The 26,453-nt window shown below is 37.8% G+C and overlaps 1 protein-coding gene across 3 annotated transcripts in view; it reads left to right on the forward strand.

Moving 5' to 3' along the window:
* LOC106065498 (uncharacterized) overlaps positions 1–26,453 on the forward strand; it is a 44,548-nt gene that overhangs the window by 12,404 nt on the left and 5,691 nt on the right. For 2 of the 3 annotated variants that reach the window (XM_056044271.1, XM_056044272.1), the window contains exons 2-5: positions 2,086–2,236; positions 8,563–8,725; positions 9,380–9,480; positions 14,502–14,678. In XM_056044271.1, the coding sequence (XP_055900246.1) occupies positions 2,155–2,236; positions 8,563–8,725; positions 9,380–9,480; positions 14,502–14,678 (523 nt within the window). In that variant the 5' untranslated portion in view covers positions 2,086–2,154. The remainder of the gene's footprint in view (positions 1–2,085; positions 2,237–8,562; positions 8,726–9,379; positions 9,481–14,501; positions 14,679–26,453) is intronic. The other variant, XM_056044273.1, reaches the window with a different exon arrangement.

A 26,453-nucleotide genomic window follows, 5' to 3' on the forward strand; every position in this document is an offset into this window, starting at 1 on the left:
CTTGCGGTGTGGGGAAACTTTTTAGCACACGAACCAAAGGTTTGGAACCCGCTCTCCATTGAGCTCAGTCGAACCATGTTTTCATTTGCATTGACAACGGGCATACATACTACATAGTTATTTACTCAATAGTATTTAGATTAGGTTGGCGTTCAAAACTCTTGTATCTGTTATGCTCAACATTACTTATTGAAAAAAGTGGATATAAATTATAATGTTAGGATTTTATTATTTCCTCCTTTCATTTTTCTCCTTCCTCTCTCTGTCCTCTCTCTTTCCTTTCTATCTCCCCACTCGTTCTCTCCTCTTTTCTTTTCTTTCTCTCTATGTTTTATCTCTCTCACTCTCACCTCTCTCTCTCTCCATCTCTTTCTCCTATCGATCGTTGTGCTCTCTCTTCTTTCTCTCTCTTCTTTCTCTCTCTCTCTTCTTTCTCTCTCTTCTTTCTCTCTCTTCTCTCTTTCTTCTTTCTCTCTCTTCTCTCTCTCTCTTCTCTCTCTCTCTTCTTTCTCTCTCTTCATTCTCTCTCTTCTTTCTCTCTCTTCTTTCTCTCTCTTCTCTCTCTCTCTTCTTTCTCTCTCTTCTCTCTCTCTCTTCTTTCTCTGTCTCTCTTCTCCCTCTCTCTTCTTTCTCTCTCTCTCTCTTCTTTCTCTCTCTCTCTCTCTCTCTCTTCTTTCTCTCTCTCTTCTTTCTCTCTCTTTCTTCTCTCTCTTCTTTCTCTCTCTCTTCTTTCTCTCTCTCTCTTCTCTCTCTCTCTTCTTTCTCTCTCTCTTCTTTCTCTCTCTCTCTTCTTTCTCTCTCTCTCTTCTCTCTCTCTCTTCTTTCTCTCTCTCTTCTTTCTCTGTCTCTCTTCTCCCTCTCTCTTCTTTCTCTCTCTCTCTCTTCTTTCTCTCTCTCTCTTCTCTCTCTCTCTTCTTTCTCTCTCTCTTCTTTCTCTCTCTTTCTTCTCTCTCTTCTTTCTCTCTCTCTTCTTTCTCTCTCTCTCTTCTCTCTCTCTCTTCTTTCTCTCTCTCTTCTTTCTCTCTCTCTCTTCTTTCTCTCTCTCTCTTCTCTCTCTCTCTTCTTTCTCTCTCTCTTCTTTCTCTCTCTCTTCTTTCTCTCTCTCTCTTCTTTCTCTCTCTCTCTCTTCTCTCTCTCTCTTCTTTCTCTCTCTCTCTTCTCTCTCTCTTCTTTCTCTCTCTCTTCTTTCTCTCTCTCTCTTCTCTCTCTCTTCTTTCTCTCTCTCTCTCTTCTTTCTCTCTCTCTCTTCTTTCTCTCTCTCTCTCTCTTCTTTCTCTCTCTCTCTTCTTTCTCTCTCTCTCTTCTTTCTCTCTCTCTCTTCTTTCTCTCTCTCTCTTCTTTCTCTCTCTCTTCTTTCTCTCTCTCTCTCTTCTTTCTCTCTCTCTCTTCTCTCTCTCTTCTTTCTCTCTCTCTCTTCTTTCTCGCTCTCTCTTCTCTCTCTCTTCTTTCTCTCTCTCTTCTTTCTCTCTCTCTCTTCTTTCTCTCTCTCTCTTCTCTCTCTCTCTCCTTTCTATTATTTCTGTCTCCTCTCTCTTATTTCTCTCTTTCTTCTCTCTCTCCCTTATTTCTCTCTCCTTTCTCTTATTTCCCTCTCTCTCTCTTCTCTGTTATTTCTCTCTCCTCTCTCTTATTACTCTCTCTTTTCTCTCTCTCCCTTATTTCTCTCTCCTCTCTCTTATTTCTCTCTTTCTTCTCTCTCTCTCCCTTATTTCTCTCTTCTCTCTCTTATTTCTCTCTCTCTCTCTTCTCTCTCTCCCTTATTTCTCTCTCTCTCTTATTTCTTTCCCTTATCTCTCTCTCCTCTCTCGTTTCTTTGTCTCACTGAATACTCCCCTCATCTCATTCTATTTGTCTCTTATCTCACATACAAGTTATCTCCCTCTTTCTCTTACATACGCACAATCACCCCCCCCCCACACACACACACCACAAGCACACACACATCCACACACACACACACACACATTCTGTTATTCTGTTGACATTCACTTATCACGATTGATATCTCGCTTCCTGCTTGTCCTTTTGTTTGTTCCGCCATGTTGACTGTGCACTATAATGTCAATCGCTTTTTTCTCTGCACAGACAATTCCGCCCAGCCTCGGCCATGTTTGTGATCTGTCCAGTTGCTGGCTGGTCAACGTTATGTGAAGGATGAATGTCCACCATTGGCTACTGGTGATCACGTGGTTGTACCTCATTGGTCGGACATATCCCAGAAGACATCGGCGATCAAGTAAGTTTGTAGGGCCTAGACGTTTAACCCTTTAGACGCGTGTGGTAGTTTAGCCTCTAAACACTAGCATTGTAAATCCATGTTTTAGTATACTTATTGTAAAAAAGCTCAGCACTTTAAGGGTTAAATACTTTATTTCAGATTTTATATGCATTATTATAGAATCTGTATAGCCATTGTCAGCTATACACTATATGTTGCAGTCTCATTGAAAGCAGTAGCATATTGAAGGCACTCAAGACAGTCTCATAATAAACGCAGTGTCATATTAAACGAAGTCTTATATTGAACGCAGTATCACATTGAAGGCAATATCACATTGAAGGCAGTATGACGTTGAAGGCAGTATGACATTGAAGGCAGTATGACATTGAAGGCAATATCACATTGAAGGCAGTATCACATTGAAGGCTGTATCACGTTGAAGGCAATATCACATTGAAGGCTGTATCACATTGAAGGCTGTATCACATTGAAGGCAGTATCACATTGATGGCAGTATCACATTGAAGGCAGTATCACATTGAAGGAAGTATCACATTGAAGGCTGTATCACATTGAAGGCTGTATCACATTGAAGGCAGTATCACATTGATGGCAGTATCACATTGAAGGCAGTATCACATTGAAGGCTGTATCATATTGAAGGCTGTATCACATTGAAGGCTGTATCATATTGAAGGCAGTCTCACATTGAACACCAGGGCCGGCCTTAGTCCGATTTGGCCGATTGCTCCAAATTGGACCCCAGCACCTGGCAGAGGCCACGCAATTTACATATAACATATCACTACCAGTCATGGCTTTTGTCATAGGCTTTTAAAAATGTAGGACTTAAAGGGTTAATATATTTGATGTATCGTACGATTGACGTAACTTTAATTAACCCATTCTCTCCTACTGCGTCTGAGCTGCTTCCTATGTATGTAACATAATAAATGTTTATATAATTCTTTAAAAATAAATTAATAGTAAAAGCTGTTACTGTAAGCCATCCATTATATACGAAAATAATTTTGCGAGCGAGTTGGAGCGACTATCTGTGCTATTGTTGCTTTTTTACAAAGCTTATATCAACTCACTCTGTCTGTCTGTCTGTCTGGTACAAACTTTGTACATGTTATTTCTCCCAAACCCATTATCTGATCAAGTTGAAACTTCGCACAATTATTTACTGACATAGACAAAAAAATTATCAATAAGACAATTAATTACTGTTAGTTCATTATTTTGTTAAATAGCAACAAGGGAAACAAACATGGCTAAATTTGTTGGATTGAGTCCCCTTAACTACTTGTCAACGCTATTACATCCTCACTCCGATCAAGTTGATACTTTAAGCAACTATTTATTGGACCTAACAAAACATGGATCAATAAACCAAAAATACTTAAGTAGTCAATTAATTATTGTTAATGAAGTAGTTTGTTTGATATTAAATAAGGGAAATAACTTGTACATTATTTGTAGATATAGATTTAAGGACGGAGTTCTGTCCCTTTAGATAAGCTTTTGGTTTTTTAAAAACGTTTACTCGTCCCTTACAAAACAAGTTTAGAAATGATATTCCGAGCCGGCTTTAAACACTTCGTGGGAGAGACTCAGCTAATGAGTCGGGATCCGCAGATTGCGACCAGTCTTGTAAAAGATGCTCTATCTGATCGAGACCAATCCTTAAAGTAGGCCTCAACACTGACCTGCAACATCACAGCCTGTGGGCAGTTTAGACCAATAGCTCGTTGCCACGTCGTACAGGTCTCGACCAGATCGACGGAATCCAAGGCTTTGATTGCCGACGTTAATCTGAGACATTTACTTCTGATCCACGAATACGTTTGACAACAAGCAGCTGAAACAAAGAAGCATAACTCGTGTGAAGGATAAAGCTCAGCCTGTCACGTGAGATGCATGGAGACGATTAGTGGCGTCCACAAGACGCTATCAGTGACACGCCGCTTCAAATTTCATTACAGCAGTTGACAGTTTCGTGTCAGAGCATTCCAAAGTCAACAGAGATTCTCAATTCTTTTCATCCTCAAACCATTCCCCTGGTGATGCGCCTTTCCTCCTTTCTACACCGCCGCCCTCCCCTGTAAAAATGTATGTAAATTATTATAGGTCGCAGCTTAGTGGTACACGTTTCATTAGTGGCGCGCTGGTCTTTTTAGCTTTTGCTGGTTTCTCCAAGAGTTCTGTTCTTTCTTTCTTTTTTCTTCTTTTCATATTTCAAACTTTGGGGGGGATAGGGAACAGAAGGAAAAAGGGGGTGGGGGTGGGGGGGGGGGTAGCTGGTGAAAGTTAAATAGACTTTTCATGAACATTTTGTGCATTGTGCTATGTAGAAATGAACTAAACTTTTAACACAAGAACTTGACTGTACAAAGCTGACTGGAAAGAATCTTTACAAAATTAAAGAATTACAAGAAATAAATAGAATGGACTGTTAAGTTCGTCCATCAGTGATTCAGTCAGTGATTCAGTCAGTGATTCAGTCATTGATTCATTTAGTGAGTCAGTCATGGATTCAGTCATTTATTCAGTCATTTATTCAGTCAGTGATTCAGTCAATGATTCAGTCAGTGATTCAGTCAGTGATTCAGTCAGTGATTCAGTCAATGATTCAGTCAATGATTCAGTCAGTGATTCAGTCATTGATTCATTTAGTGAGTCAGTCAGGGATTCAGTCAATGATTCAGTCATTTATTCAGTCACTGATTCAGTCAATGATTCAGTCAATGATTCAGTCAGTGATTCAGTCAGTGATTCAGTCAGTGATTCAGTCAGTGATTCAGTCAATGATTCAGTCAATGATTCAGTCAGTGATTCAGTCAGTGATTCATTCAGTGATTCAGTCAGTGATTCAGTATCATAAAGGAATGTTTTTACATGCATGCATTTATACATACATACATACATACATACATACATACATACATACATACATACATACATACCGTTATAAACCTGGTGGTGGCACAGATGGGGGTAGTGATGTGTGTGTAGTCAGCCGACGAAAATCGCCCCAGGCCAGCTCTAGACTAGCGGTCAACCGTGACGAGCTACGACGGTCAGCCGAGACGTGACGGTTCGGGAAGGATCGGCCTCGTGAACATACATACATATACATACATACATAAATACATACATACATACATACATACATACATAAATTCATACATACATACATACATAAATTCATACATACGCCTTACTTTCTGCTTTATATATTAGATACTTTTCTTTTAAAGAAAGGTTAAAAAAAAACGCAAAAAAACAAATAGGAATCCTAGGACTGGAGACTGTCTCCGGGCGAACGTAGATTCCCAATAAATGGCCAATGTCCAGAACGCAAAGAGACCATTTGAATGAAAAACGTTCGACAGTCAGTAAAAAGCTTGCCCGGAACAGAAGCCACGGGTATAGATGGAATCACCGCAGAGATCATCGATATATGTACGTATGTGTGTGAATGTGTGTGAAAGTGTGTGTGTGTGTGGGTGAGAGACGTTGGTATCGTGTGACTCACTATTTTACTAGAAAATTTTTTAAAAAGAAAATCTCTGAAGACGGCAACAATCAATACTGGCTACACGTGACTGTGACGTCACTGATGACGTTACTGTGACGTCACTGATGACGTTACGGTGACGTCACTGATGACGTTACTGTGACGTCACTGTGACGATACTGTGACGATGCTGTGACGTTACTGTGATGATACTGTGACGTTACTGTGACGATACTGCAACGATACTGTGACGATACTGTGACGTTACTATGATGATACTGTAACGATACTGTGACGTTACTGTGACGTCACTGTGACGATACTTTGACGATACTGTGACGTTACTGTGACGTTACTGTGACGATACTGTGACGTTACTGTGACGTTGCTGTGACGTTACTGTGACGATACTCTGACGTTACTGTGACGATACTGATGACTGAACACATGCAGTGGTATCTCTTAACTCTGTAATGCTCAACCCACAGTCGGCGCGCCATTTCCTGTCCATGACTAGGTCCTAGCCTTCCCCTCTAAACATCTGCAAACAGTCTAAATGGAAGCTGCGGTTGCATTAGATCGTGACCTCCGTCAATGTCGAAGGCGCCGATTAGATTAGAGGCTACTCGACGACATGTTTGCGGGGCGCAGCTGCTTGACGACGGCATGTAGCCCAGCAGCCTTGACTAGGCAGTCCAGCGGTTTAAGCCTCTCGGCCAGAGCATTTTTTAAAGGGAAATCATTAAAGCCGTTTTCAAGAACTGGGTCCATCTTTGTTTTTACAGATGAAGAATTTTTCGCAAGCTGAATAGAGGCATTGTATTAAAGAGACTCCCCATTTACTCAGTGAGAAGTATTTTTTTTCCCACGATGATAAAACTGAAAAAAAAATGTGAATGGACATCCAAATGTGCGCATGCGTGAACGCTGAAAACAAAAACATGTCAAAATCACTTTCTCGGAGAAATGTTTTAAATGTATATAGAAGTCTTACAGCCTTGCTGTATTGCCTTTCATCAAATAGGACCACATTGCAAGCAGGTTTTAATTTTGCTTTATCGTGCTTTTTATATATTTTTTTTATTTTACAAAGCTTACATTGACTCACTCTGTCCGTCCGTCTGTCTGTCTAGTATAATTTTTGTACACGTTATTTCACTAACATCCATTATCGGATCAAGTTATTTTTCGTACATATCAAAACATGAATAAATAATTAATTATTGGTAGTTAGTTATTTCTGTTTTGTAATTTAAAAAAGGGAAATGAATACTACTTTATTGAGAGATGTGGATGTAAATGTGTATTTATTATTTATTATTATTACTTTTTTTTAAACGTTTTTTCTCTCACTTCCGATTGTCTGATCAGGTTGAAATCTGCAGTGATTTTGCGGTTCTTTCCCTTAAGTTGTTTTTTTTTTGAAGGTTTTTATTTATTTTTCTTGTTTTGTCTTTTTTTTGTAAGGCTCCGCTCTCCCTTTTTAACCGCCAAAGGACTTGCAAGTGTCCGGTAACCCCCTAACAGTTCGTAGAATATATTAAGGACTTACTGTCTGTACTATTGATTTATACATACTTAACTACACTGACTACAGTGTTTCTCAGCCCTTTCCGTTGTCAGTTCTTTTACCTAGTTCAATTATCTCCCCAGGCGTCTATGGTTACAGAACTCTCTAGATTTGAAGTCTTTAAAGTTCCAATCTTTCACAAAAGAAATCTCTGCGGACGTGACCTATTGCGATATAAATCTAATTAAAAATGGAATCAGTTTCTATTGGTGTTCAAAGAGTTGACCCTTGACCTTTTCAAAACTTTTTTTATAGTCTTGTTTATACTTCAAAACAGAAACTTGATCACTGTAGGTATTCAACGTGACCCTTACATTTAAATAAAATCAAAGGTCAGATGCATTAAGTTCCCTGTGAGATTCAGTCTTTGTTAAACTGATGATACTGTTCTAATTGTCTGTCTTTCAGTGATTCAACTTGTGTTGTTTGTCTGTATGTTAGTTGTCTGTCTTTCAGTGATTCAACTTGTGTTGTTTGGCTGTATGTTAGTTGTCTGTCTTTCAGCCTGTGTTGTCTTTCAGCCTGTGTTGTCTGTCTTTCAGCCTGTGTTGTCTTTCAGCCTGTCTTGTCTGTCTTCAATTATTCAACTTGTGTTGTTTGGCTGTATGTTAGTTGTCTGTCTTTCAGCCTGTGTTGTCTTTCAGCCTGTGTTGTCTGTCTTTCAGCCTGTGTTGTCTTTCAGCCTGTGTTGTCTGTCTTTCAGCCTGTGTTGTCTGTCTTTCAGCCTGTGTTGTCTGTATTTCAGCTTGTTTTGTCTGCCTTTCAGCCTGTGTTGTCTGTCTTTCAGCCTGTGTTGTCTGACCTGTGTCGTCTGTCTTTCAGCCTGTGTTGTCTGTCTTTCAGCCTGTGTTGTCTGACCTGTGTTGTCTCTCTTTCAGCCTGTGTTGTCTGTCTTTCAAGCGGTGTTGTCTGCCTTTCAGCCTGTGTTGTCTGCCTTTCAGCCTGTGTTGTCTGTTTTTCAGCCTGTGTTGTCTCTCTTTCAGCCTGTGTTGTCTGTCTTTCAGCCTGTGTTGTCTGTCTTTCAACCGGTGTTGTCTGCCTTTCAGCCTGTGTTGTCTGTCTTTCAGCCTGTGTTGTCTGACCTGTGTCGTCTGTCTTTCAGCCTGTGTGGTCTGTTTTTCAGCCTGTGTTGTCTGTCTTTCAGCCTGTGTTGTCTTTCAGCCTGTGTTGTCTGACCTGTGTTGTCTGTCTTTCAGCCTGTGTTGTCTTTCAGCCTGTGTTGTCTGACCTGTATTGTCTGTCTTTCAGCCTGTGTGACTCACCCTCGACTGAGAGACAAATGGCACTTCGTAGACCAGAGCAAACAAGTCTTTGTCCGAATCAGAGCTCATCAGATTATTTACAAATATGGCAAGTCCAAGGCCATCAAGTACAAGTGTCTTGAGAGCCAGGACAATATCTACTTACTGAGGTGAGACTTGGGGACATTTAGTTGAGAACCGAGGACATTTATTTTAGACTCTAGGACGTTTAGTTAAGACTTAGGTCATTTAGTTGAGACTTGAGGACATTTAGTTGAGACTTGAGGACATTTAGTTGAGACTTGAGGACATTTATTTTAGACTTAAGGACATTTAGATGAGACTTGAGGACATTTATTTTAGACTTGAGGACCTTTAGATGAGACTTGAGGACATTTATTTTAGACTTGAGGACCTTTAATTGAGAAATAGGACAATATCTACTGCTTAGGTGAGACTTTAGGACACTGAATTTAGAGCTAGGACTTGTTTTATTAGATTAGATTTGAGCTTAAAAATTGCTTCTAAGAAAATTCGTGTCTCTTATTAGAGGAGTGTGCGGACTATGTTTCTCATTTAGTTGACACATAATGACTTATTTCTGTCAACTAAACATGTATGTACAACTTTTAAAAACAATATTTGCTAAGACGATGAAACTTGCAGACGTCTACTAAGGCACCCAGCAACACACAACTCTGCTCGAGTCTGCGTTTGAACCCGATCCCCTCTTGTCGGGTGGCCGAGGCATTGCCAAACAGCTTTGGCCGCTCAGCCACACATTCCTCGACTAAATTTATTCACGTGTCTCTCAACCAAAACAGATCCAACAAATACAAGAACGAAGATCACGGAGTTGTCTGCCTTGCCTTCACCTATGTAGCTGACCATCCCAGGGCTGAGTATGTTGTTATAAGACTGATTGGTAAGTCTGACTCGTTTTTATACAAATAAATGTAAGTCATATATATATATATATTGTTGTGCGTTTCCGCGGTGATGAGTAATTGAACTATAAACAAACTCAAAGGAGATAATGCCGAACTCAATGCTGGAACCGCAACACCGACGAAAGGTCAACACTCGATAAAAGGAGTCGAGGCTAGTGTTGCAACAACAAACACCTTTAGTACTCAAGAAGGGAACCGTCGAATGCCCTCTAGTACCAGCCGCCTGTATATCACTTCGTATTCCTACTGTCCTAAGCAAAGCGTCTTGTTTATTCCGTATCTTAGAGCGTTCTTACTTTTTTAAAGATCTGTCACGTCACTCGTCGCTAAGTAAAACTTTCCCCTTATTCCCGAAACAAATACTAAAACCTTATCATGTCATAACAATATATATATATATATATATATATATATATATATATATATATATATATATATATATATATATATATATATATATATGTATTGTTAAGGCTCCTCCACGGTGTCGAGTAAAACCAAAGTAATAAACAGGAGGTAACCCTCAAACTAACTCAGTAAAACCGGCGAAAGGCCGAAACAATCAATAGAGGTAGTCGACACTGCTGTTAAACATTAAACGCGTTTAATAATCATGAAAGGAACCATCAAATGTCGCCTACACCTAGCCGTCTATATAATCCTTCTTATTCCTACTGTGATAAGAAAAGCGTCTTGTTTATAGCGTCTCCTAGAGTGATCTTATTTTTAGCGGCCCCCGTAAGGGGAAAAAGCCGCTATTAGGTTTGTGCAAAATGTCCGTCTGTCCGTCTGTCACACTCAGATCTCGAAAACTAGAAGAGATATGAAAAATATTATTTCATCATTAAATCCGGCTTGAAAAGTTTAGGTGCAACGGCTACTTTTGGTTTTCTAAAAGCGAACCGTTTAATTTATAAAATTAATTATGCAAGCGATTTTTTCATAAAAATACACCAATTCTAAAACAATTACGTAAATGTAAGGGAGGCAATGTTACAATATGCTAACAAAGATAGACAATTTTTGTGTATTTTCAGTATCACTAAGTCAAATATATTTTTAAAATGTACAGGAAATGTTTACAACAAATACAAATAATAGTTAAAGACGTTTTTTCTGGTGAACTAGCTGCTAAAATTAAAAGAAAACATTTCTGTTTGTTTATAAAGGCTAATAATGCACTTTGTATGTAAATATCACGCACATTTTTTTAAATGGACTTTTTATGCAGCGATTTTCGTGCAGTAGCGTAACGTCGCAACATGATCGGGTGCTAAACCAATTCCTTAAACTTTTTTTAAAAATCAGATTTTATTTATTTTTTGTTTAGTGCCCCCATCCAAATAAAAGAAGCTTATTTTTGTGCGTTTTGTCTGTTGGTCGGTCTGTCCGTCACGATTAGATTTAAAAAACTAGAACTCTAAAAGCTATTGAAAATCTGATTTACCCTTTAATGTTCCTCCCATAACATCTCAATAGTTTTAAGTATCTAAAATTGATTGTTCCGGATTTTTTTGTGCAAAACTAATCAACGCCAACAAATGTTTGTTTGCTCTTCTAACTTACATTACATTCAATTTCCATGCTTAAACGTTGCAAAAACACATTATCAATAATATGTTGTTCCGTTTTTTATGTAAATAGCATATTAATGCTAAATCATAATCTCTATACTGACTTATATTCATTAAGTGTAAAAATGTTCCGGATATTGTTTTATAAAACATGAATTATGCCTAATGATTGTTTGAAATCGCATAAGGCTTTTAAAAAAAGTAATTTACTAGAATTGATTACTGAAAATTACTTTTTAGACATTTAATTTTCTTGTAAAACATAACATAGAATTTTTGTAATCGATAAAGAAAGTTCCGGATTTTGTTTCTTACAAATCGTCGCCAGAAATTTCCGAATTTATTTAAAAATCTACTAACGCCAAATAATTGTTTGAACTCCCTCTTCTAATTAATAAACAAATAATCTTCTCATTTACGAAATAATGTTTTTACGGATTTTTATGAAAAATATTTTAACTCACTACTCTCTTACAGTACATTTAACTTTCTACCTAAAACATTAAAAAATCTAATTATCGTTAATATTATGTTCCGATTTTTAAGGAAAACAGAATCCAAACACCAAAGTAAGGTATGAAAATCTCTCCACGTGGCTGTAGTACATCTAATTTTTATACGAGACCATCCAAAAAATTTAATTAAAGGTATTACATTTATCTGAAATTCTCTTTTTCTTTTACTATTTATACAAACATCCGGAACAATCTATTATATAAACTTTTCAATTGTGTTCATACCTAAAAATTATTGCGATGTTTTGAAACGTAAAATAAAGGTTAATCAATTTTTAATAACTTTTAGTTGTTTTTTTTATATCAAGATAACGGACAGACCGACTGACAGACAAAACGCAAAAACAATGTGGCTTTGATCCTTTTTAAATAATATCTATTAGAACTCAGTACACCAATGTCTATGAACCCTCGTTAAATATCTCGTGTAAATAAAGACTTTTTTTTTTATGGTACCGGTACTAGCCTATTGTGAGGTAATGGAATTTTTTTTCTTTGACGTCATATGAATGGACTCTTTAAATGTAATGTTAAAAGAACGCACTCGGTGCACCAATGTCTATTAACCCTCGAAAAAATTGCTTGTATTAATGAAAACATATTTTAGTCTAACTAAGCCTTGTGACGTAGTGTTTTTTTTTTCCTTTGACGTCACATGGAATGAATTCTTTAAATGAAATGCTAAAAGAACGCACTCGGTGCACCAATGTCTATGAACACTCGAGAAATGGCTCGTGTTGATAAAGGTGATTTTTAGTCTAGCTAGGCCTTGTGACGTAGTGTTTTTTTTTCCTTTGACGTCATATGGAATGAATTCTTTAAATGAAATGCTAAAAGAACGCACTCGGTGCACCAATGTCTATGAACACTCGATAAAAGGCTCGTAATGATGAAGGCGATTTTTATTCTAGCTAGGCCGTGTGACGTAGTGTTTTTTTTTCCTTTGACGTCATATGGAATGAATTCTTTAAATGAAATGCTAAAAGAACGCACTCGGTGCACCAAAGTCTATGAACACTCGATAAATGGCTCTTATAGATGAAGGCGATTTTTAGTCTAGCCGTGTGACGTAGTGTTTTTTTTTCCCTCTGACGTTATATGGAATTAATTCTTCAAATGAAATGAAAAAAAACCTCGGTATAGTAATGTTTATTAAGCATCGTTATGTGACTCTCGTTTAAAAAAGGAATGATATCTTGATTTAGATCTAATCTAGATTTTTTAAACTAGATCTAGATTTTTATTACAGTATATCTAGATCTGGATTTATATTCTAATTAAAATTATTTTAGAGTCTAGATCTAGAATTTCTAGATCTAGTTTAGACTAAAATAGACTAGATTAAGATGTAGAATTTCAATTTCTAAACTTAAAGTGTAAAAAAAAAGTGTAGATTTTCATTTCCAAACGTTATGATCAATATTGTAATGTTTTAATATACTAAAACTAATCTACTATTTTTTTATTAAATTTAAATTTACGGCAAATGAATCTTTGAAACATTATTACTTTTGACCATCGGATGGCTGCCTGGTCGTGCGGTTTGCGCGCTGGACTGTCGTTCAGATTTATGGATGGCCCAGGGTTCAAACCCTGCCCGCTCCCATCCCCCGTCGTCCTGCGGGAGGTTTGGACTAGGAAGTAATTATCTTCAACTCTGAAGGAACATCCGAAACGTGTAAAACATTTTACATCAAAATTAAATCATCTCTTGAATATTATTTGCGAATATGCAGATCCGACAGGGATCCGACTTCGACGGGGGCCGCCTCTGAGTTTGTGTAACACAAACTCTCTTTGTAATCTTGTTTAAAGTTATATTACGTCATCGTCACTAAGTAAAAACTTCCTCCCTATTCCTGAAACTAATAACTAATTCCTAATCGTGCCATAACAATAGATATATAAATATACTTTTATTATTTGGCCACAAATTATTGATGATGTCTTGTCGATGTAGGACGTAGGACGTAATCATCTTCTTTTTTGAAGTAACGTCTGTATTATATAAGATAAGATAAGATGGTGTCATGTCGATGCTGTCATGTCGATGGTGTCATGTCGATGCTGTCATGTCGATGCTGTCATGTCTTTATCAAGATTCTTTATCAAGATTCTTTCCCCCTCTCCATACAGCGAACTCAGTTAAAGAACTTGACGTTAAATTTACTAGCGAGAACATTGGTCACAATTAAGTTACTCAGCGTTGAGCGTTAGTGCAGTGCACTAGGCAAGTGTACTTGTCGTGTCTACTAGTGCTTGAGAACTGGTAAAGTGTGTAGTTGTAATGTGGTGCAGTGCACTCACGAAGAGTACATCTCATGTCCTCTTGTGCAGTGCACATGTATAATTTGTACATTAAAATATGTAACTTCAATTTGTTTTTCATTCAAAATATGTAGATTCAAAACAAGTAGAGATGAAGCTGAATAATAATTCTGTATCAGTTTTTAGCCTGTAAGATTAAAAAAAAAACACGAGCAACATGTCACGTTACTAGAAACATCAGCTGACCTACATATTTTGCGAGACATAACTCAGATGAACCGAGACCAACCGTTATAGAAAGCCTGAACGCTGACCTGCAACGTCACAGCCTAAGGGGCAGTTGAGACCAATAGCTTGTTGCCATGTCGTACAGACCTGTGACGTGGCAACGAGCTGTTGGTATAGATAGCCCACATGTTGTGACGTTGCAGGTCAGTGTTCAGGCCTTATATAACTATTGGTCTCGGATAAAGGCGTTAAATAGCATTACAATATCGATACCAATATTTGTTAGATGTATCGATTCACTATTCGTGATAAAAAGTCAAAAGAAAGTTCAGGTATCGACTCTCTTTTCATGATAATGATTCGCCCTTCCACTAATCGACATCATCTGTCTCACTTTCATTATGTTTCCAGGTCCAGGGGATGGCACCCAGGTGTTGAGTCCAGTCGTTGTTGACCAGGAGGCTAAACTCTCCATAGAGACAACATGTGACCGTCACGTGGTTCACGCTGGTCAGCACGCCACCGTCGCCTACATCCGCAGAGCTCGTGAGTACACCATTCCCTCTGTCACAAGTGCGTCACCTGTCAGTAAGTCATCTGTCAGTATGGCAAATGTCATTATGTAATCTGTCATTAAGTCATCTGTTCGTATATTATGTGTCAGTATGTCATCTGACATTATGTTATCTGACAGTATTTCATCTCTCATTGTGTAATCTAGAAGTATGTCATCTGTCACTACATCATCTGTCAATGTGTAATCTTTCAGTATGACATTTGTCAGTATGTCACCTGTCATTATTTCATTGGTCACTAAGTCATCTGTCAGTAAGTCATCTGTTAGTATGTTATTTTTGTCAGTATGTTATCAATCATTATGTCATCTGTCAGTAAGTCATCTGTCAGTGTGTAATCTGTCAGTATGTTATCTACCTGAATGTCATATGTCCGTATGTCATTTGTCAGTATGTCATTATGTCATCTGTCAGTAAGTCATCTGTTAGTTAGTACATCCCCTTGCAGTATGCCTCCAGTAATTGATTGTGCCTATTCATATACTTTAAATTGCTTTTTGTTGACATTATTAATGCAGTTTTTTTTAAGAGAGAGAAAAGGAGACAGAGAGAGAGAGGGGGGGGGGAGGAAGAGAGGGGGTGGATGAGAGAAAGGGAGAGTGAAAGAGAAACAGAGAAATGAAGAGATAGGGAGAGTGAGGAAAGATGAAGAGAGAGAGAGAGATAGGGGAAGAGTGAGAGAGGAGGAAGACGAGAAAGAAGGAGAGATAGGAAGTGAGAGAGATAGAGAATGGAAAGAAGAATATAAGAGAGAGAGAGAGAGAAAGAGAGAGAGAGAGGGAGAGAGAGAGAGAGATGATCGATAAAAAGATTATGCCTTGCAATTTAATAAAATAATTTAAAAAAAAAAAGTTTACCTGTTTCATCTCTCGATACTACCGGTCTGTATCAAGCTTTAAACAGTATATCTTGTATTGATATAACTAACTTCACTTCCTCAACTATAGTTTGTACCTCATGTCTTAGTAAATGGGGTAACACCTAAAGAATTTTTACTACACTTAGCGATAGAAAATACAAGTATTTGATACGAATCGGACGATTCCCTTATATGAGCTGGTTATATTCAATATATTGAAATTATCCTAAATGTGCTATTAACAGGAGTTTAATGGTCTATCGTATTGATTATTTTGTGGATGTTCACATTAGCACAGGGCCTTCAACAATGTTGAGGTGGCCCGGTCTATATTTAATGCAGCTTCATGTTGTCTTGTTTTTCATCTATTATAAGGTTCCTTCATTCGTAACCGAGGGGCTAGGGTTCGAAACTTGGTGAAGACCGAGATTTGTAATTTCGTGGTCTTAAGGTTGCCAACTCTAGAGTCAACTCTAATGGTTTACCTGACAGTAGCGGTTGGTCGTTGTGTTGGCTACATGATACCCTCGATAACCGTCGGCCATAGATTCATATGTTCTTTACATTAGCAGCCCTCTAGATCTCAAATGAACACTGTACTTAGCCATTCCGTTATGTTTATAGTTTACGGGCAAATCATTTCGTATGAATTTTGTTGTTAATATATTCGTCTTTAAATTCGGTTCAAACTTTTAACTCTTTCTCTCTATTCCAACGATACAAACGTTGATTCCATCAGAATGTGGTAAATAATTACGGAGAGAAAGAGTTAAAGGAAGATTTTTTTTTAAACCCAACGTCATTCAATTGTTGGCCTCCTTCAGTCGTAGATCGACTATGGTTCGCTTGGTATAGAACTTTCTCATGTGACTGTAGAGCCCTATTCTGGAGAGGTATCCCCGGTCATCAGGACCGGATTTAGACCAAGCTATTTAAGGAATGGGGCCTCTTGCTTGCAAATACATTCCTTTGCTTTTTCTTCAAAACAATATTTAGGTTGGGGGAGGCTTATGTTGCATGTAGGTGAATCCAGCACTGCAGGCCACATACAAAATAGCTGGCATTGGCTTTGGTGGTAGAGAAACCAGCCATTTTTACAAAGCTTATATCAACTTAGACAGCACTATGTGGAGAGAGATGGTGACTACTGGGAAGATATAGCTCTAGACCTCACTATGTGGAGATAGATGGTGACTACTGGGAAGATATAGCTCTAGACCTCACTATGTGGAGAGAGATGGTGACTACTTGGAAAACACAGACCTAGACAGCATTATGTGGAGAGAGATGGTGACTACTTGGAAAACACAGACCTAGACAGCATTATGTGGAGAGAGATGGTGACTACTTGGAAGACACAGCCCTAGACAGCATTATGTGGAGAGAGATGGTGACTACTTGGAAGACACAGCCCTAGACAGCATTATGTAGAGAGAGATGGTGACTACTTGGAAGACACATCCCTAGACAGCATTGTGTGGAGAGAGATGGTGACTACTTAGAAGACACAGCTCTAGACCGCACTTTTCGCAGAGAGATGGTGACTACTTGGAAGATATAGCTCTAGACCGCACTATGTAGAGAGATGGTGACTACTGGGAAGACATAGCCCTAGACAGCATTATGTGGAGAGAGATGGTGACTACTTGGAAGACACAGCCCTAGACAGCATTATGTGGAGAGAGATGGTGACTACTGGGAAGACATAGCTCGAGACCTCACTATGTGGAGAGAGATGGTGACTACTGGGAAGATATAGCCCTAGACCGCACTTTTTGCAGAGAGATGGTGACTACTTGGAAGACATAGCTCTAGACCGCACTGTGTAGAGAGATGGTGACTACTGGGAAGACATAGCCCTAGACAGCATTATGTGGAGAGAGATGGTGACTACTTGGAAGATATAGCTCTAGACCGCACTGTGTAGAGAGATGGTGACTACTGGGAAGACATAGCCCTAGACAGCATTATGTGGAGAGAGATGGTGACTACTTGGAAAACACAGCCCTAGACAGCATTATGTGGAGAGAGATGGTGACTACTTGGAAGACACAGCCCTAGACAGCACTATGTGGAGAGAGATGGTGACTACTTGGAAGACACAGCCCTAGAGAGCACTATGTGGAGAGAGATGGTGACTACTTGGAAGACACAGCCCTAGACAGCACTATGTGGAGAGAGATGGTGACTACTTGGAAGACACAGCCCTAGACAACACTATGTGGAGAGAGATGGTGACTACTGTGAAGACACAGCCCTAGACAGCACTATGTGGAGAGAGATGGTGACTACTTGGAAAACACAGACCTAGACAGCATTATGTGGAGAGAGATGGTGACTACTTGGAAGACACAGCCCTAGACAGCACTATGTGGAGAGAGATGGTGACTACTGGGAAGACACAGCCCTACACCGCACTATGTGGAGAGAGATGTTGACCAAGAAAGCTCTGGACAGTGACAAACAATGTGCTCAGTAGAAAATCGAGCCAAAAGCGAAACAAGCAAAATAAAACTTTTTAAAAAAAAAAACAAAGGTTCTATTAAAGTGTATCATTTAGTTTGGATCAGTCATGTACTTCAATTTATAATAAGCCTAAGACGACAATCCATAAAGGGAACTAATTTAACTTATACCACCACTTCAGTCAAGTATTATTTCTTTCCCCTGTTTGAGATACCAAACATAGTAATTTATTACCAATAATTAATTAACTAATTGGTTAATTTTTTTTTTTATTGATTCTTGTGTTGTAAGGAATAATAATAATAATAATAATTATAGCTTTTATATAGCGCTACTTTCATGCTTATAGCATGCTGAGAGCGCTAATGTCCAATCTCATAATAATACATAGTTGTGCTAGATTTCAGATTGATCTGAGATTAGGTGTCGGAGAAATAACGTGTTCAAACTTTTTACCATATAGACAGACAGACAGACAGACAGACAGACAGACAGAGTGAGTTGATAATAAGCTTTGAAAAAAATACTTCTAATTGCACAGATTTATTATTGTTAGTTTAGATCTGTAACAAATTTAATTACATGACTGAGACTAACCAATGGATACAACTACACTCTATATAAGATTTTTTAAAAAGTATTTTTTAGATATAAAGATTTGATAACGAATCGAGTTTCAATGCAAATCTTGGAGAATGTCTGGCACAAGAGTACAGACTGATCCAAACATCCACGAATGAAATCAATAATTAAATCCCTTGTCTTTTTGTGTCTCCATCAAAGGATCTCTTGCATTTCCGTTTGACCTACGGCTTTCTTCGCGCCTCCCAGCACAATGTTGACGATATCTGACCTAATGACCTCGGAGATTTGATCTCGGGATTGATTCTCGTCACTGTATCCCCCCCCGCGTCCCGAGGCTCCACACACACTGGAACCGGCATTAAAAAATGCCAGAGCTGCTTTTGTGGCTGCCCAGCTTAACTGTGTCTTTCCCGCCTTTTCTTTCCCGCCTTTTCTTTCCCTCCAACACTTAAACCAGAAAAAGAGTACGGTATAATTATCTAAGAGGGTTGGAGGGGGAGGTAACTTAGTATTCCGAGAGCTCTCCTACTCTTTTCTCCCTTCATCTTACCAGTTGCTTCCCTTGTCAGAATGTATGAATAGCAGCAGGGTTCGGCTCTTCAGTAGTATCGCGAGCAGGATGTCCAGTTCGTGTGTGAGTGTGCGTGTCTGGTGGGTGAGAAAAAAAAAGGGGGGGGGAAGACTATTATGAGCTAGATGAGTCCAAACAAACCTTCAATCATACCTCCAATCATTCCCCCCCCCCCCCCCACTGCCTCATCGCTGTGGGATATTTAAATTTCATCTCTCGAAAAAAAAAAAAATTCCCGTCTTTAAAATTTCATTTTTCTGGGATTAAGAAATCTGACAGCTTTGGTCTGGGAGCAAAGGCGTAGCTTCAGTGTGGGATACATTTCGGAAATCTTCTTGTTTACGTCAATACTGCTTTTTTTTTTCAAAAGAGTTAGAGTTCGAACATTTATTTTTTTTTTTTTAGATATTATTTTCTCTGTGGAGTGTTTTAGAACTGTTTACACTATCCTTAGTGTGCCAGCAATGAACTATGGACCAGTCTTGATTTTCATGGTTAAAATTCTGGCTAATGGTTTGTCTCGGGTCGGGGAATGGTGGTTGAGTGGCTTCCGAACTTAGACGTCTCGGGTTCGAATCTCAGCGAAGACTTTGATTTCCTAATTCGGGTGTTTTAAGATGCCCCTGATTCTACCCAACTCTAATTGGAAGCGTGGTCGAGAGGCTATGTGCGCTTTAACTTGGCTTGTCTTGTCTACCTAGAAGGGGGCTCGGGGTTCGACACCCGACTCGGGCAGAGTTGCGTTTACTGAGCGCCTAAAGGCAGCACGGAAAACCAGCTCCTAGATACCAAAGCATCCCGAAATAGATCGTGTTTGAAAAAATATTCGTGAAATGGCAGCTTTTTTTGTTGGTGCTAATTAGATCTTCATCTCATGATAGCAATGTTTCTCACTTGCTAAGTCTACGCAACAAAATAGCGTAGTTAAATTAAAATTTGCGAATAGACGCATTCCGAATACACGACACATGCCACGCTATTGGTTGATTAGCTCTGGGGTGATTCATGGCGCAATAAAGTTTCAACCAATCAATTTACAATTTGACTCAAATCTTTTATTCCTTTCTTCTACGGGAGAGCTACGCAAGTATCTGTGCTAATTAGGTAATTGCTGCATTCTTCCAGCATTGAGCTCCTTATATTTATTGAGGCATTTTCCTCTGCATATAGAGGCCTCCTTATGCATATAATTCTAACTCTCTCTCTCGCTCTCTCTCTCTCACACACACACACACACGCACACACACAGAGATGCCGATAAGTATCAACAGGCCCGTGCGATATAATCAGGGCAGATATGGCTGTAGGTCTTACTGGACTGGGCGAGATTATTTCCATGTTTACAAACGGCTCACGAGGGAGTTGTCGGGTGGGCTGGATACTTGGGGGGGGGGGGGATGGGGAGAAGGTCAAAGAGAATGAAAGCCACAGGAGAAAAAAAGAGGGGGCGGGGGAACGATCAAAGCAGGATGTTGTTGTTTTTTTCTGAGAATGCCCTTAAAATATAAGTTTAGTGTTCAAGATACATATAATGTTAGATGATCTGAAACTGGCTTCTCCTTGGTTCTAAATACTGAAGATCGCAAGTGTCACAGCTTTCCTATTCTATTTATACTAATAACTCGATAGAATCTACCTTAGGTCTCAATACGTCTAGGTGTCCCTGGTTCAGTTCTAGTTAACGAAATAAAACAATGAAACCACTAGATCAAACACATAAACTTTAATCAGCTTTACTGCATATCACACACGCTGGTCTCTCTGTCTGACAACAAAACACACTTCCGGCCATTCGCGCAGATTGTAAAAATAGATTATACATACATACACACATTCATCCGTGACTGCAAGGTTTTGAAAGGAGAATACTTTACTTTTTTTTTCAAATTCAATGGTGATATTGTATTTAGCGAATCAAATGGTGATTGGTAAAAGCCGAAAGTTGCGTTTTTGTGTGTGTATGTTTCTGTTGTGTTGCATTTATATGAGAAAAGAGTCCTTGTAATCACAACACATTTCCGTAAGGATCAATAAAGCAAGTCTAAGTCTTAGTTGGGTTTTCTCTTATCTTATCAATTACAGACAGAAGATATTTACATCCTAAATTTATTAAAATGTTAATACAGTCATGCTTGTTAATAAGAGACTTATCCTCTACTATGTCATTGCTTTTCTTGCTGATTCAAGCAAGCTATTCGATGCTCTAACGCAGTGGTTCTCAACCTGTGGGTCGCGAACCCCCTGGGGGTCGTCTAAGGAATTGTCATGGGTCGCATAAGACCATCGATACAAATGGATTTTCTGGGCCTTTTTTAACATGTAAAACTTGACACATACAATTTTTTTTTCATTGGAATTAACAATTTTTATTGTTGTTCGATGATAGTTGTTGCAGACAACTGAATCCGAATTAATTTCAAACATTTTTTTTTTGTGACAGCAGAAATAATGTTAACAGTTTAAGTTGAGCGCATTAATGCATGACGTATCGTTACCCATAGTCGCCTAAAATGTCAAATGTCAGCATTAATAAACACTTATTTAGTAAGATTTTGGTGAATGTTAAGGTCCGACTCAAGAGGGCCCAAATACCAGAATGGAGAAAATACAAGTTTTAAAATTTGTAATATGTAAAGCAAAAACATATACGTTTTGAAAAAGGTTGAACAGCGCATACATAAATTTGAATTTTAATACGTAAACTTTGTATAGAAATGAATAACGTATTGGAGAACATGAACCTTGGATGAACTTCTAATGGTAGTAGGGCAGGAAAGTATGGGCCTCCCGTAGTACTCTGGTAAGAGACTCTGTTGTGGGCCTCCCGTAGTGCTCTGGTAAGAAACTCTGTTGTGGGGCTCCTGTAGTGCTCTGGTAAGAAACTGTTGTTGAACGCAGTGCCTCATAGCTCCCATGCAGTTGAAGTGACCATTCAGTTATCTCCCCACAGCTCTTGGACAGTCTCGTGAGACCTGCAACACTGTTTCCTCTGCCCGCCCCATTAGTTGAAGCAGGAATTGAAAAAACTTCAGTATGTCGTTGGTAGCGAAGTTCTTTAAGTCGAATTGGTGAAGCCGAAAGAAAGAAGTGTAATGTCATTTTGATAACTAGCAACCGAACTTTGTCGTCATGGGTACCCAGTAGTTTAGAGGAATGAGTTTTTTTCTTTTGCGTGAATGTATAACAGAAAGTTGGTTCATTTATTGCTAGTGATGGGAAAAAAAAGTACTTAAACTTTTAGTGAATCACAAATTGAAAAAATGAGTTAAACTAAACTAAGAAACTTGAGTTAAACTTTTACTAACTATTTTGACCTTTTTTAAGGACGAAACAGCCAAAGATGAAAAATATAAAGCACAACCAATTTCTTTAGCAAAATGTAATAAACATTTATTTGTGCACATGAAAAAAAGATTTAAATGTCTTTATGGGATAGATGTAGATCTTAATAGAATCACTAGAATGATACTATTATAGAAAGAAATTAGAAGTAATTGTCCAAGTTCTAATATAAGTTACCTTTAGAAGTAATGATAAAACTGCATGTTGACTCTCTAGCTAACTCTAGATTCTAGAATATTCTGGATCTAATATCTTCTACAAACGAAATGATCAGAAATATAATCTGGATCTAGACTTAGATCTAGCTACTAGACCTAGATTAAATAATTAATATTTTAATCTAAAAATAATCTAAGAAATACTAGTTACTACTACCTAGATCTAAAATCTGGATAGAGTCTAGTCTAGTAGATATCTTAGTAACTCTAGATCTAGAGATTTTAGATAAATTGTAATTATGATTATAACTAGATATGTGTATTTAGATCTATATACTCTAGTAGGTAATACTAGATCTAGATCTAATAGATCTAGATAGTAGATATAAGTATAATTATAATAGAAGTAGATGTAGATCTAGTCTAGATTTAGTTAACAGTATTAGTATTATAGTCATTATAGATCTATCATCTATGCATCTTAGGTCTTAGTATAATAAGTAATCTAGGTCTAATCCAGACTCTAATTCTAGAATAGTAGAATCTCTAAACTAATAGATCTAGTCTAATAAAGTAAAGTAGGCTAATATAGATTTCAATTAATAGATCTATATTATTGACTTATAATTTTAAATTTACATCTAGATCTTAGACTAAGACTACTAAGAGTTAGACTACTTAAGACTATTAAGAGACTAAAATAATTAAATATAGACTATTATGACTATAGATCTAATAGTAGTAATAGACTAATAGTAATAGACTAGACGTCACTAGACTCTAACTCTAGATCTAGTAAAAAGTTTTAAGATAAAAAGAGTCGACATTTCTTTTAGATCTATAGTAAAGCAAAATTCTTTGCCTGCAGCTATACAGGAACACATTGGTGTTTAATAAAAAGCAGCAAAATGTAGATCTATAGAAGCAAGGAATTATCAGGATTTATCAAGCAGCGAAACTTGCTAGAAATATAATGAACACGTTTATTTTTCTCGCCTTTCAAATACCTTGAATTGGCGGGAATAGCGACCATTATAGGGTAAAGGTCAGAAGGCTTTCTAGTGACCTGTGCACCTTCTAGTTTATTCTCCTCTCTATTATTAATTATATATATTCTCCAAATTACATAGATCTAAATATTTATTGGTATGTTTGTTTAAAAAGTTTGTAATTAAACTTTTTAGTTTGTAACTAAAAAAAAATAAATAATTAAACTAGGATTTTAACTAGACTTTTTTTTAAAAATTAAACTTTGGCCTTAACTAATTTTTTTTAGTTAAATCTAAAAGTTAGCAACTTTTTAGTTAACTTTTGACTATCACTATTTATTGAGTACCCCTCGTCCCCTTTTTGTGAAAAGTCTGAAATATCTTTTGAAAAATATCAGTGGTATCTGCACAGATGGTGCTCCAAATATGGTCTGGATTTCAACACTTGCTACAGAATGAGTCCCCAAAAGTTTTTTTTTGGTACTCAGTATGTTATTTTTCGTCGAATATTAAGAATACATTATCGAAGACAATGTTAACTAAAATAACACCAAAGCAGTGGAAAGCTTCAGTGCAAGGATCAATTGCAATTTACCTTGCGTCTGTAAACAAATCCAAACATTCCGAATTGGCAAACAAAAGTGGAGGAAAATAATGTTTACATGTTTCAATTCTGATCTCTATGAGGACAATGATATTGAACCTGACAAACAAATAAAATGATAACTTTGTGAAAGGACATCTGCTAATTCTTGCGGACAAAATTTCATCAAACTTTCCTAATCTACTTAACGTTCCTTATGCAATATGCAAAATGCAAAATAAAGTAGCAATCATACATAAAACACTGAACCATAATCTTCAAATACAAAAACAAAATTTAATAAAATACTCAGAAAGACACAAAGATAAAGGCACATTCCTCGTCCCATATGCTAGGACAAATTTGTACAAATACTCCTTCTTCCCTAGTGCTATTAGAGCATGGAATGGGTTGCCTGAGCTAGCCAGGAGAACCAGTGACTTGGCTGAATTTAAGTCATTGGTTAATATGCATGACTAAATGCATGACGCGTAGGACGTAATCATCTTTTTTGAAGTAACGTCTGTATTATATAAGATAAGAAGATAAGATAAGATATGCACCTGCCAGAAATCCCAATGAGAGTAAAAGTTGAAAATGTTTATGAGAAAGAAATAGTTTATTGTACTCATTAATGCAGGAAAGCATGTCTCTATAATTACACACATATGGATTAAGCGTTTGCAGTCATGTCACAATTTCTGTATGGTACCTTCTTTAATTTGCAGGAATACATAATTTGCATAACAGCATGCTAACTAAAAGTCTAAATACAGAAAATCGTCACATATGTATGAGATGTGGATAATGTGAATAAGAAATAGAAAGATAAATAAATGCATGTCATATTATTTCATTTATGCGTAATTTGATGATAAGGCCAAAAAAAAAATATATATATTTCAAGAATGTAATTCCATATTGTTTTGTGATTCAACATAAAGCTTTGGATATGCAAATCATTTTTACATTAGGCCTACAATTATCATTTTGTAACATTAGCGAAAGCAGTTATTTATATCTATGAACGAAAATAATTTGTTGTTGGGGGGGTCGCGGCATAGTGAGGAATTGTAAAAAGGGGTCGCGGAGTAAAAAAAAAGGTTGAGAACCGCTGCTCTAACGGCATTAGGGAATAAGGAGCTCTAGTACGAATTTGTTCTAGCAAGTGCATAAGAAATGTGCCTTTATCTTTGTGTCTTTCTGGGTATTTTTAAATGAGTTTTTAAGGTGGCAATTTCTATGTACTCAATAATTTATTACCGTCGTGTTTTTTTAAAAAAACCTAGATCTGGGTGTCAGTTCTTTCTGTTTGACCTGCTACTCAAATTGATTGGTGGAACATTTGTCTTCATAGAGTAAGATACATTAGGGCCGACAATTCTAAATAATTTCTTCGAAGGAGAGCAGGAGTTATCTAATCGTGTGTGCTGAAGTGTGACATTGTGTTGGTGTGTGTGTGTGTGTGTCTATGTGTGTGTATGTGTAAGCCTGGCGCTTGCCTGAATGACTATAAGAAACTCTTTTAAGTCACTGTCTTTAAGATTTTGTTAGTTTAGACTTTTGACTTTTTGACATTATGCTGTGCACTGTTGTTATCTTTAATTAGCAAAAAATATAAGTTAAGACTGATTTCTGTATGATTGGTTGATACCTTTATGAATTTATCTAATCAAATAAATGCGACAATGGTTGATAACTAATGAGTTTATATAGTTCATAAAACTGCATTTCTTCTCATCTTCTTGCTAATCAGAGGTTCTCAACCTTTTATGCTCGGCGACCCCTTTTTACAATCTCCCACTCTGCCGCGACCCCCCCCCCGGCACACACACACACACATATATAGAAAATGGACAAAAACAATCCATTTTTTCGATGGTCTTTGGCGACCCCTGGCAAATCATCAATCGACCCCCCAAGAGGGTCGCGACCCACAGGCTGAGAACCCCTGTGCCAAGTTGTAAAATTTGATTTGCCTGTGTAGCTGAAGGCGATAGGTTGCTTCACGTGAGAATAGGGCCTTCCAACTTTTGCCACAGTCAGTCCCATGTTTTGACATTGCTTTTATCAATTCACTCTCTCTGGTACAATAGTTCTTCACCTATCCCTTGGTCTGTAGGACCGTTGGGGCACCACACGGGATTTGTCAACCCTCTTTCTCCATTCTTTTCTGTCTTTCGTCTTGGATAGAGTCTCTTTCAATGCCAGGCCCTTCCATTCATGAAATGTTGT

This window comes from Biomphalaria glabrata, chromosome 10 (assembly GCF_947242115.1).
Source record: "Biomphalaria glabrata chromosome 10, xgBioGlab47.1, whole genome shotgun sequence".
NCBI lineage: Eukaryota > Metazoa > Mollusca > Gastropoda > Planorbidae > Biomphalaria > Biomphalaria glabrata.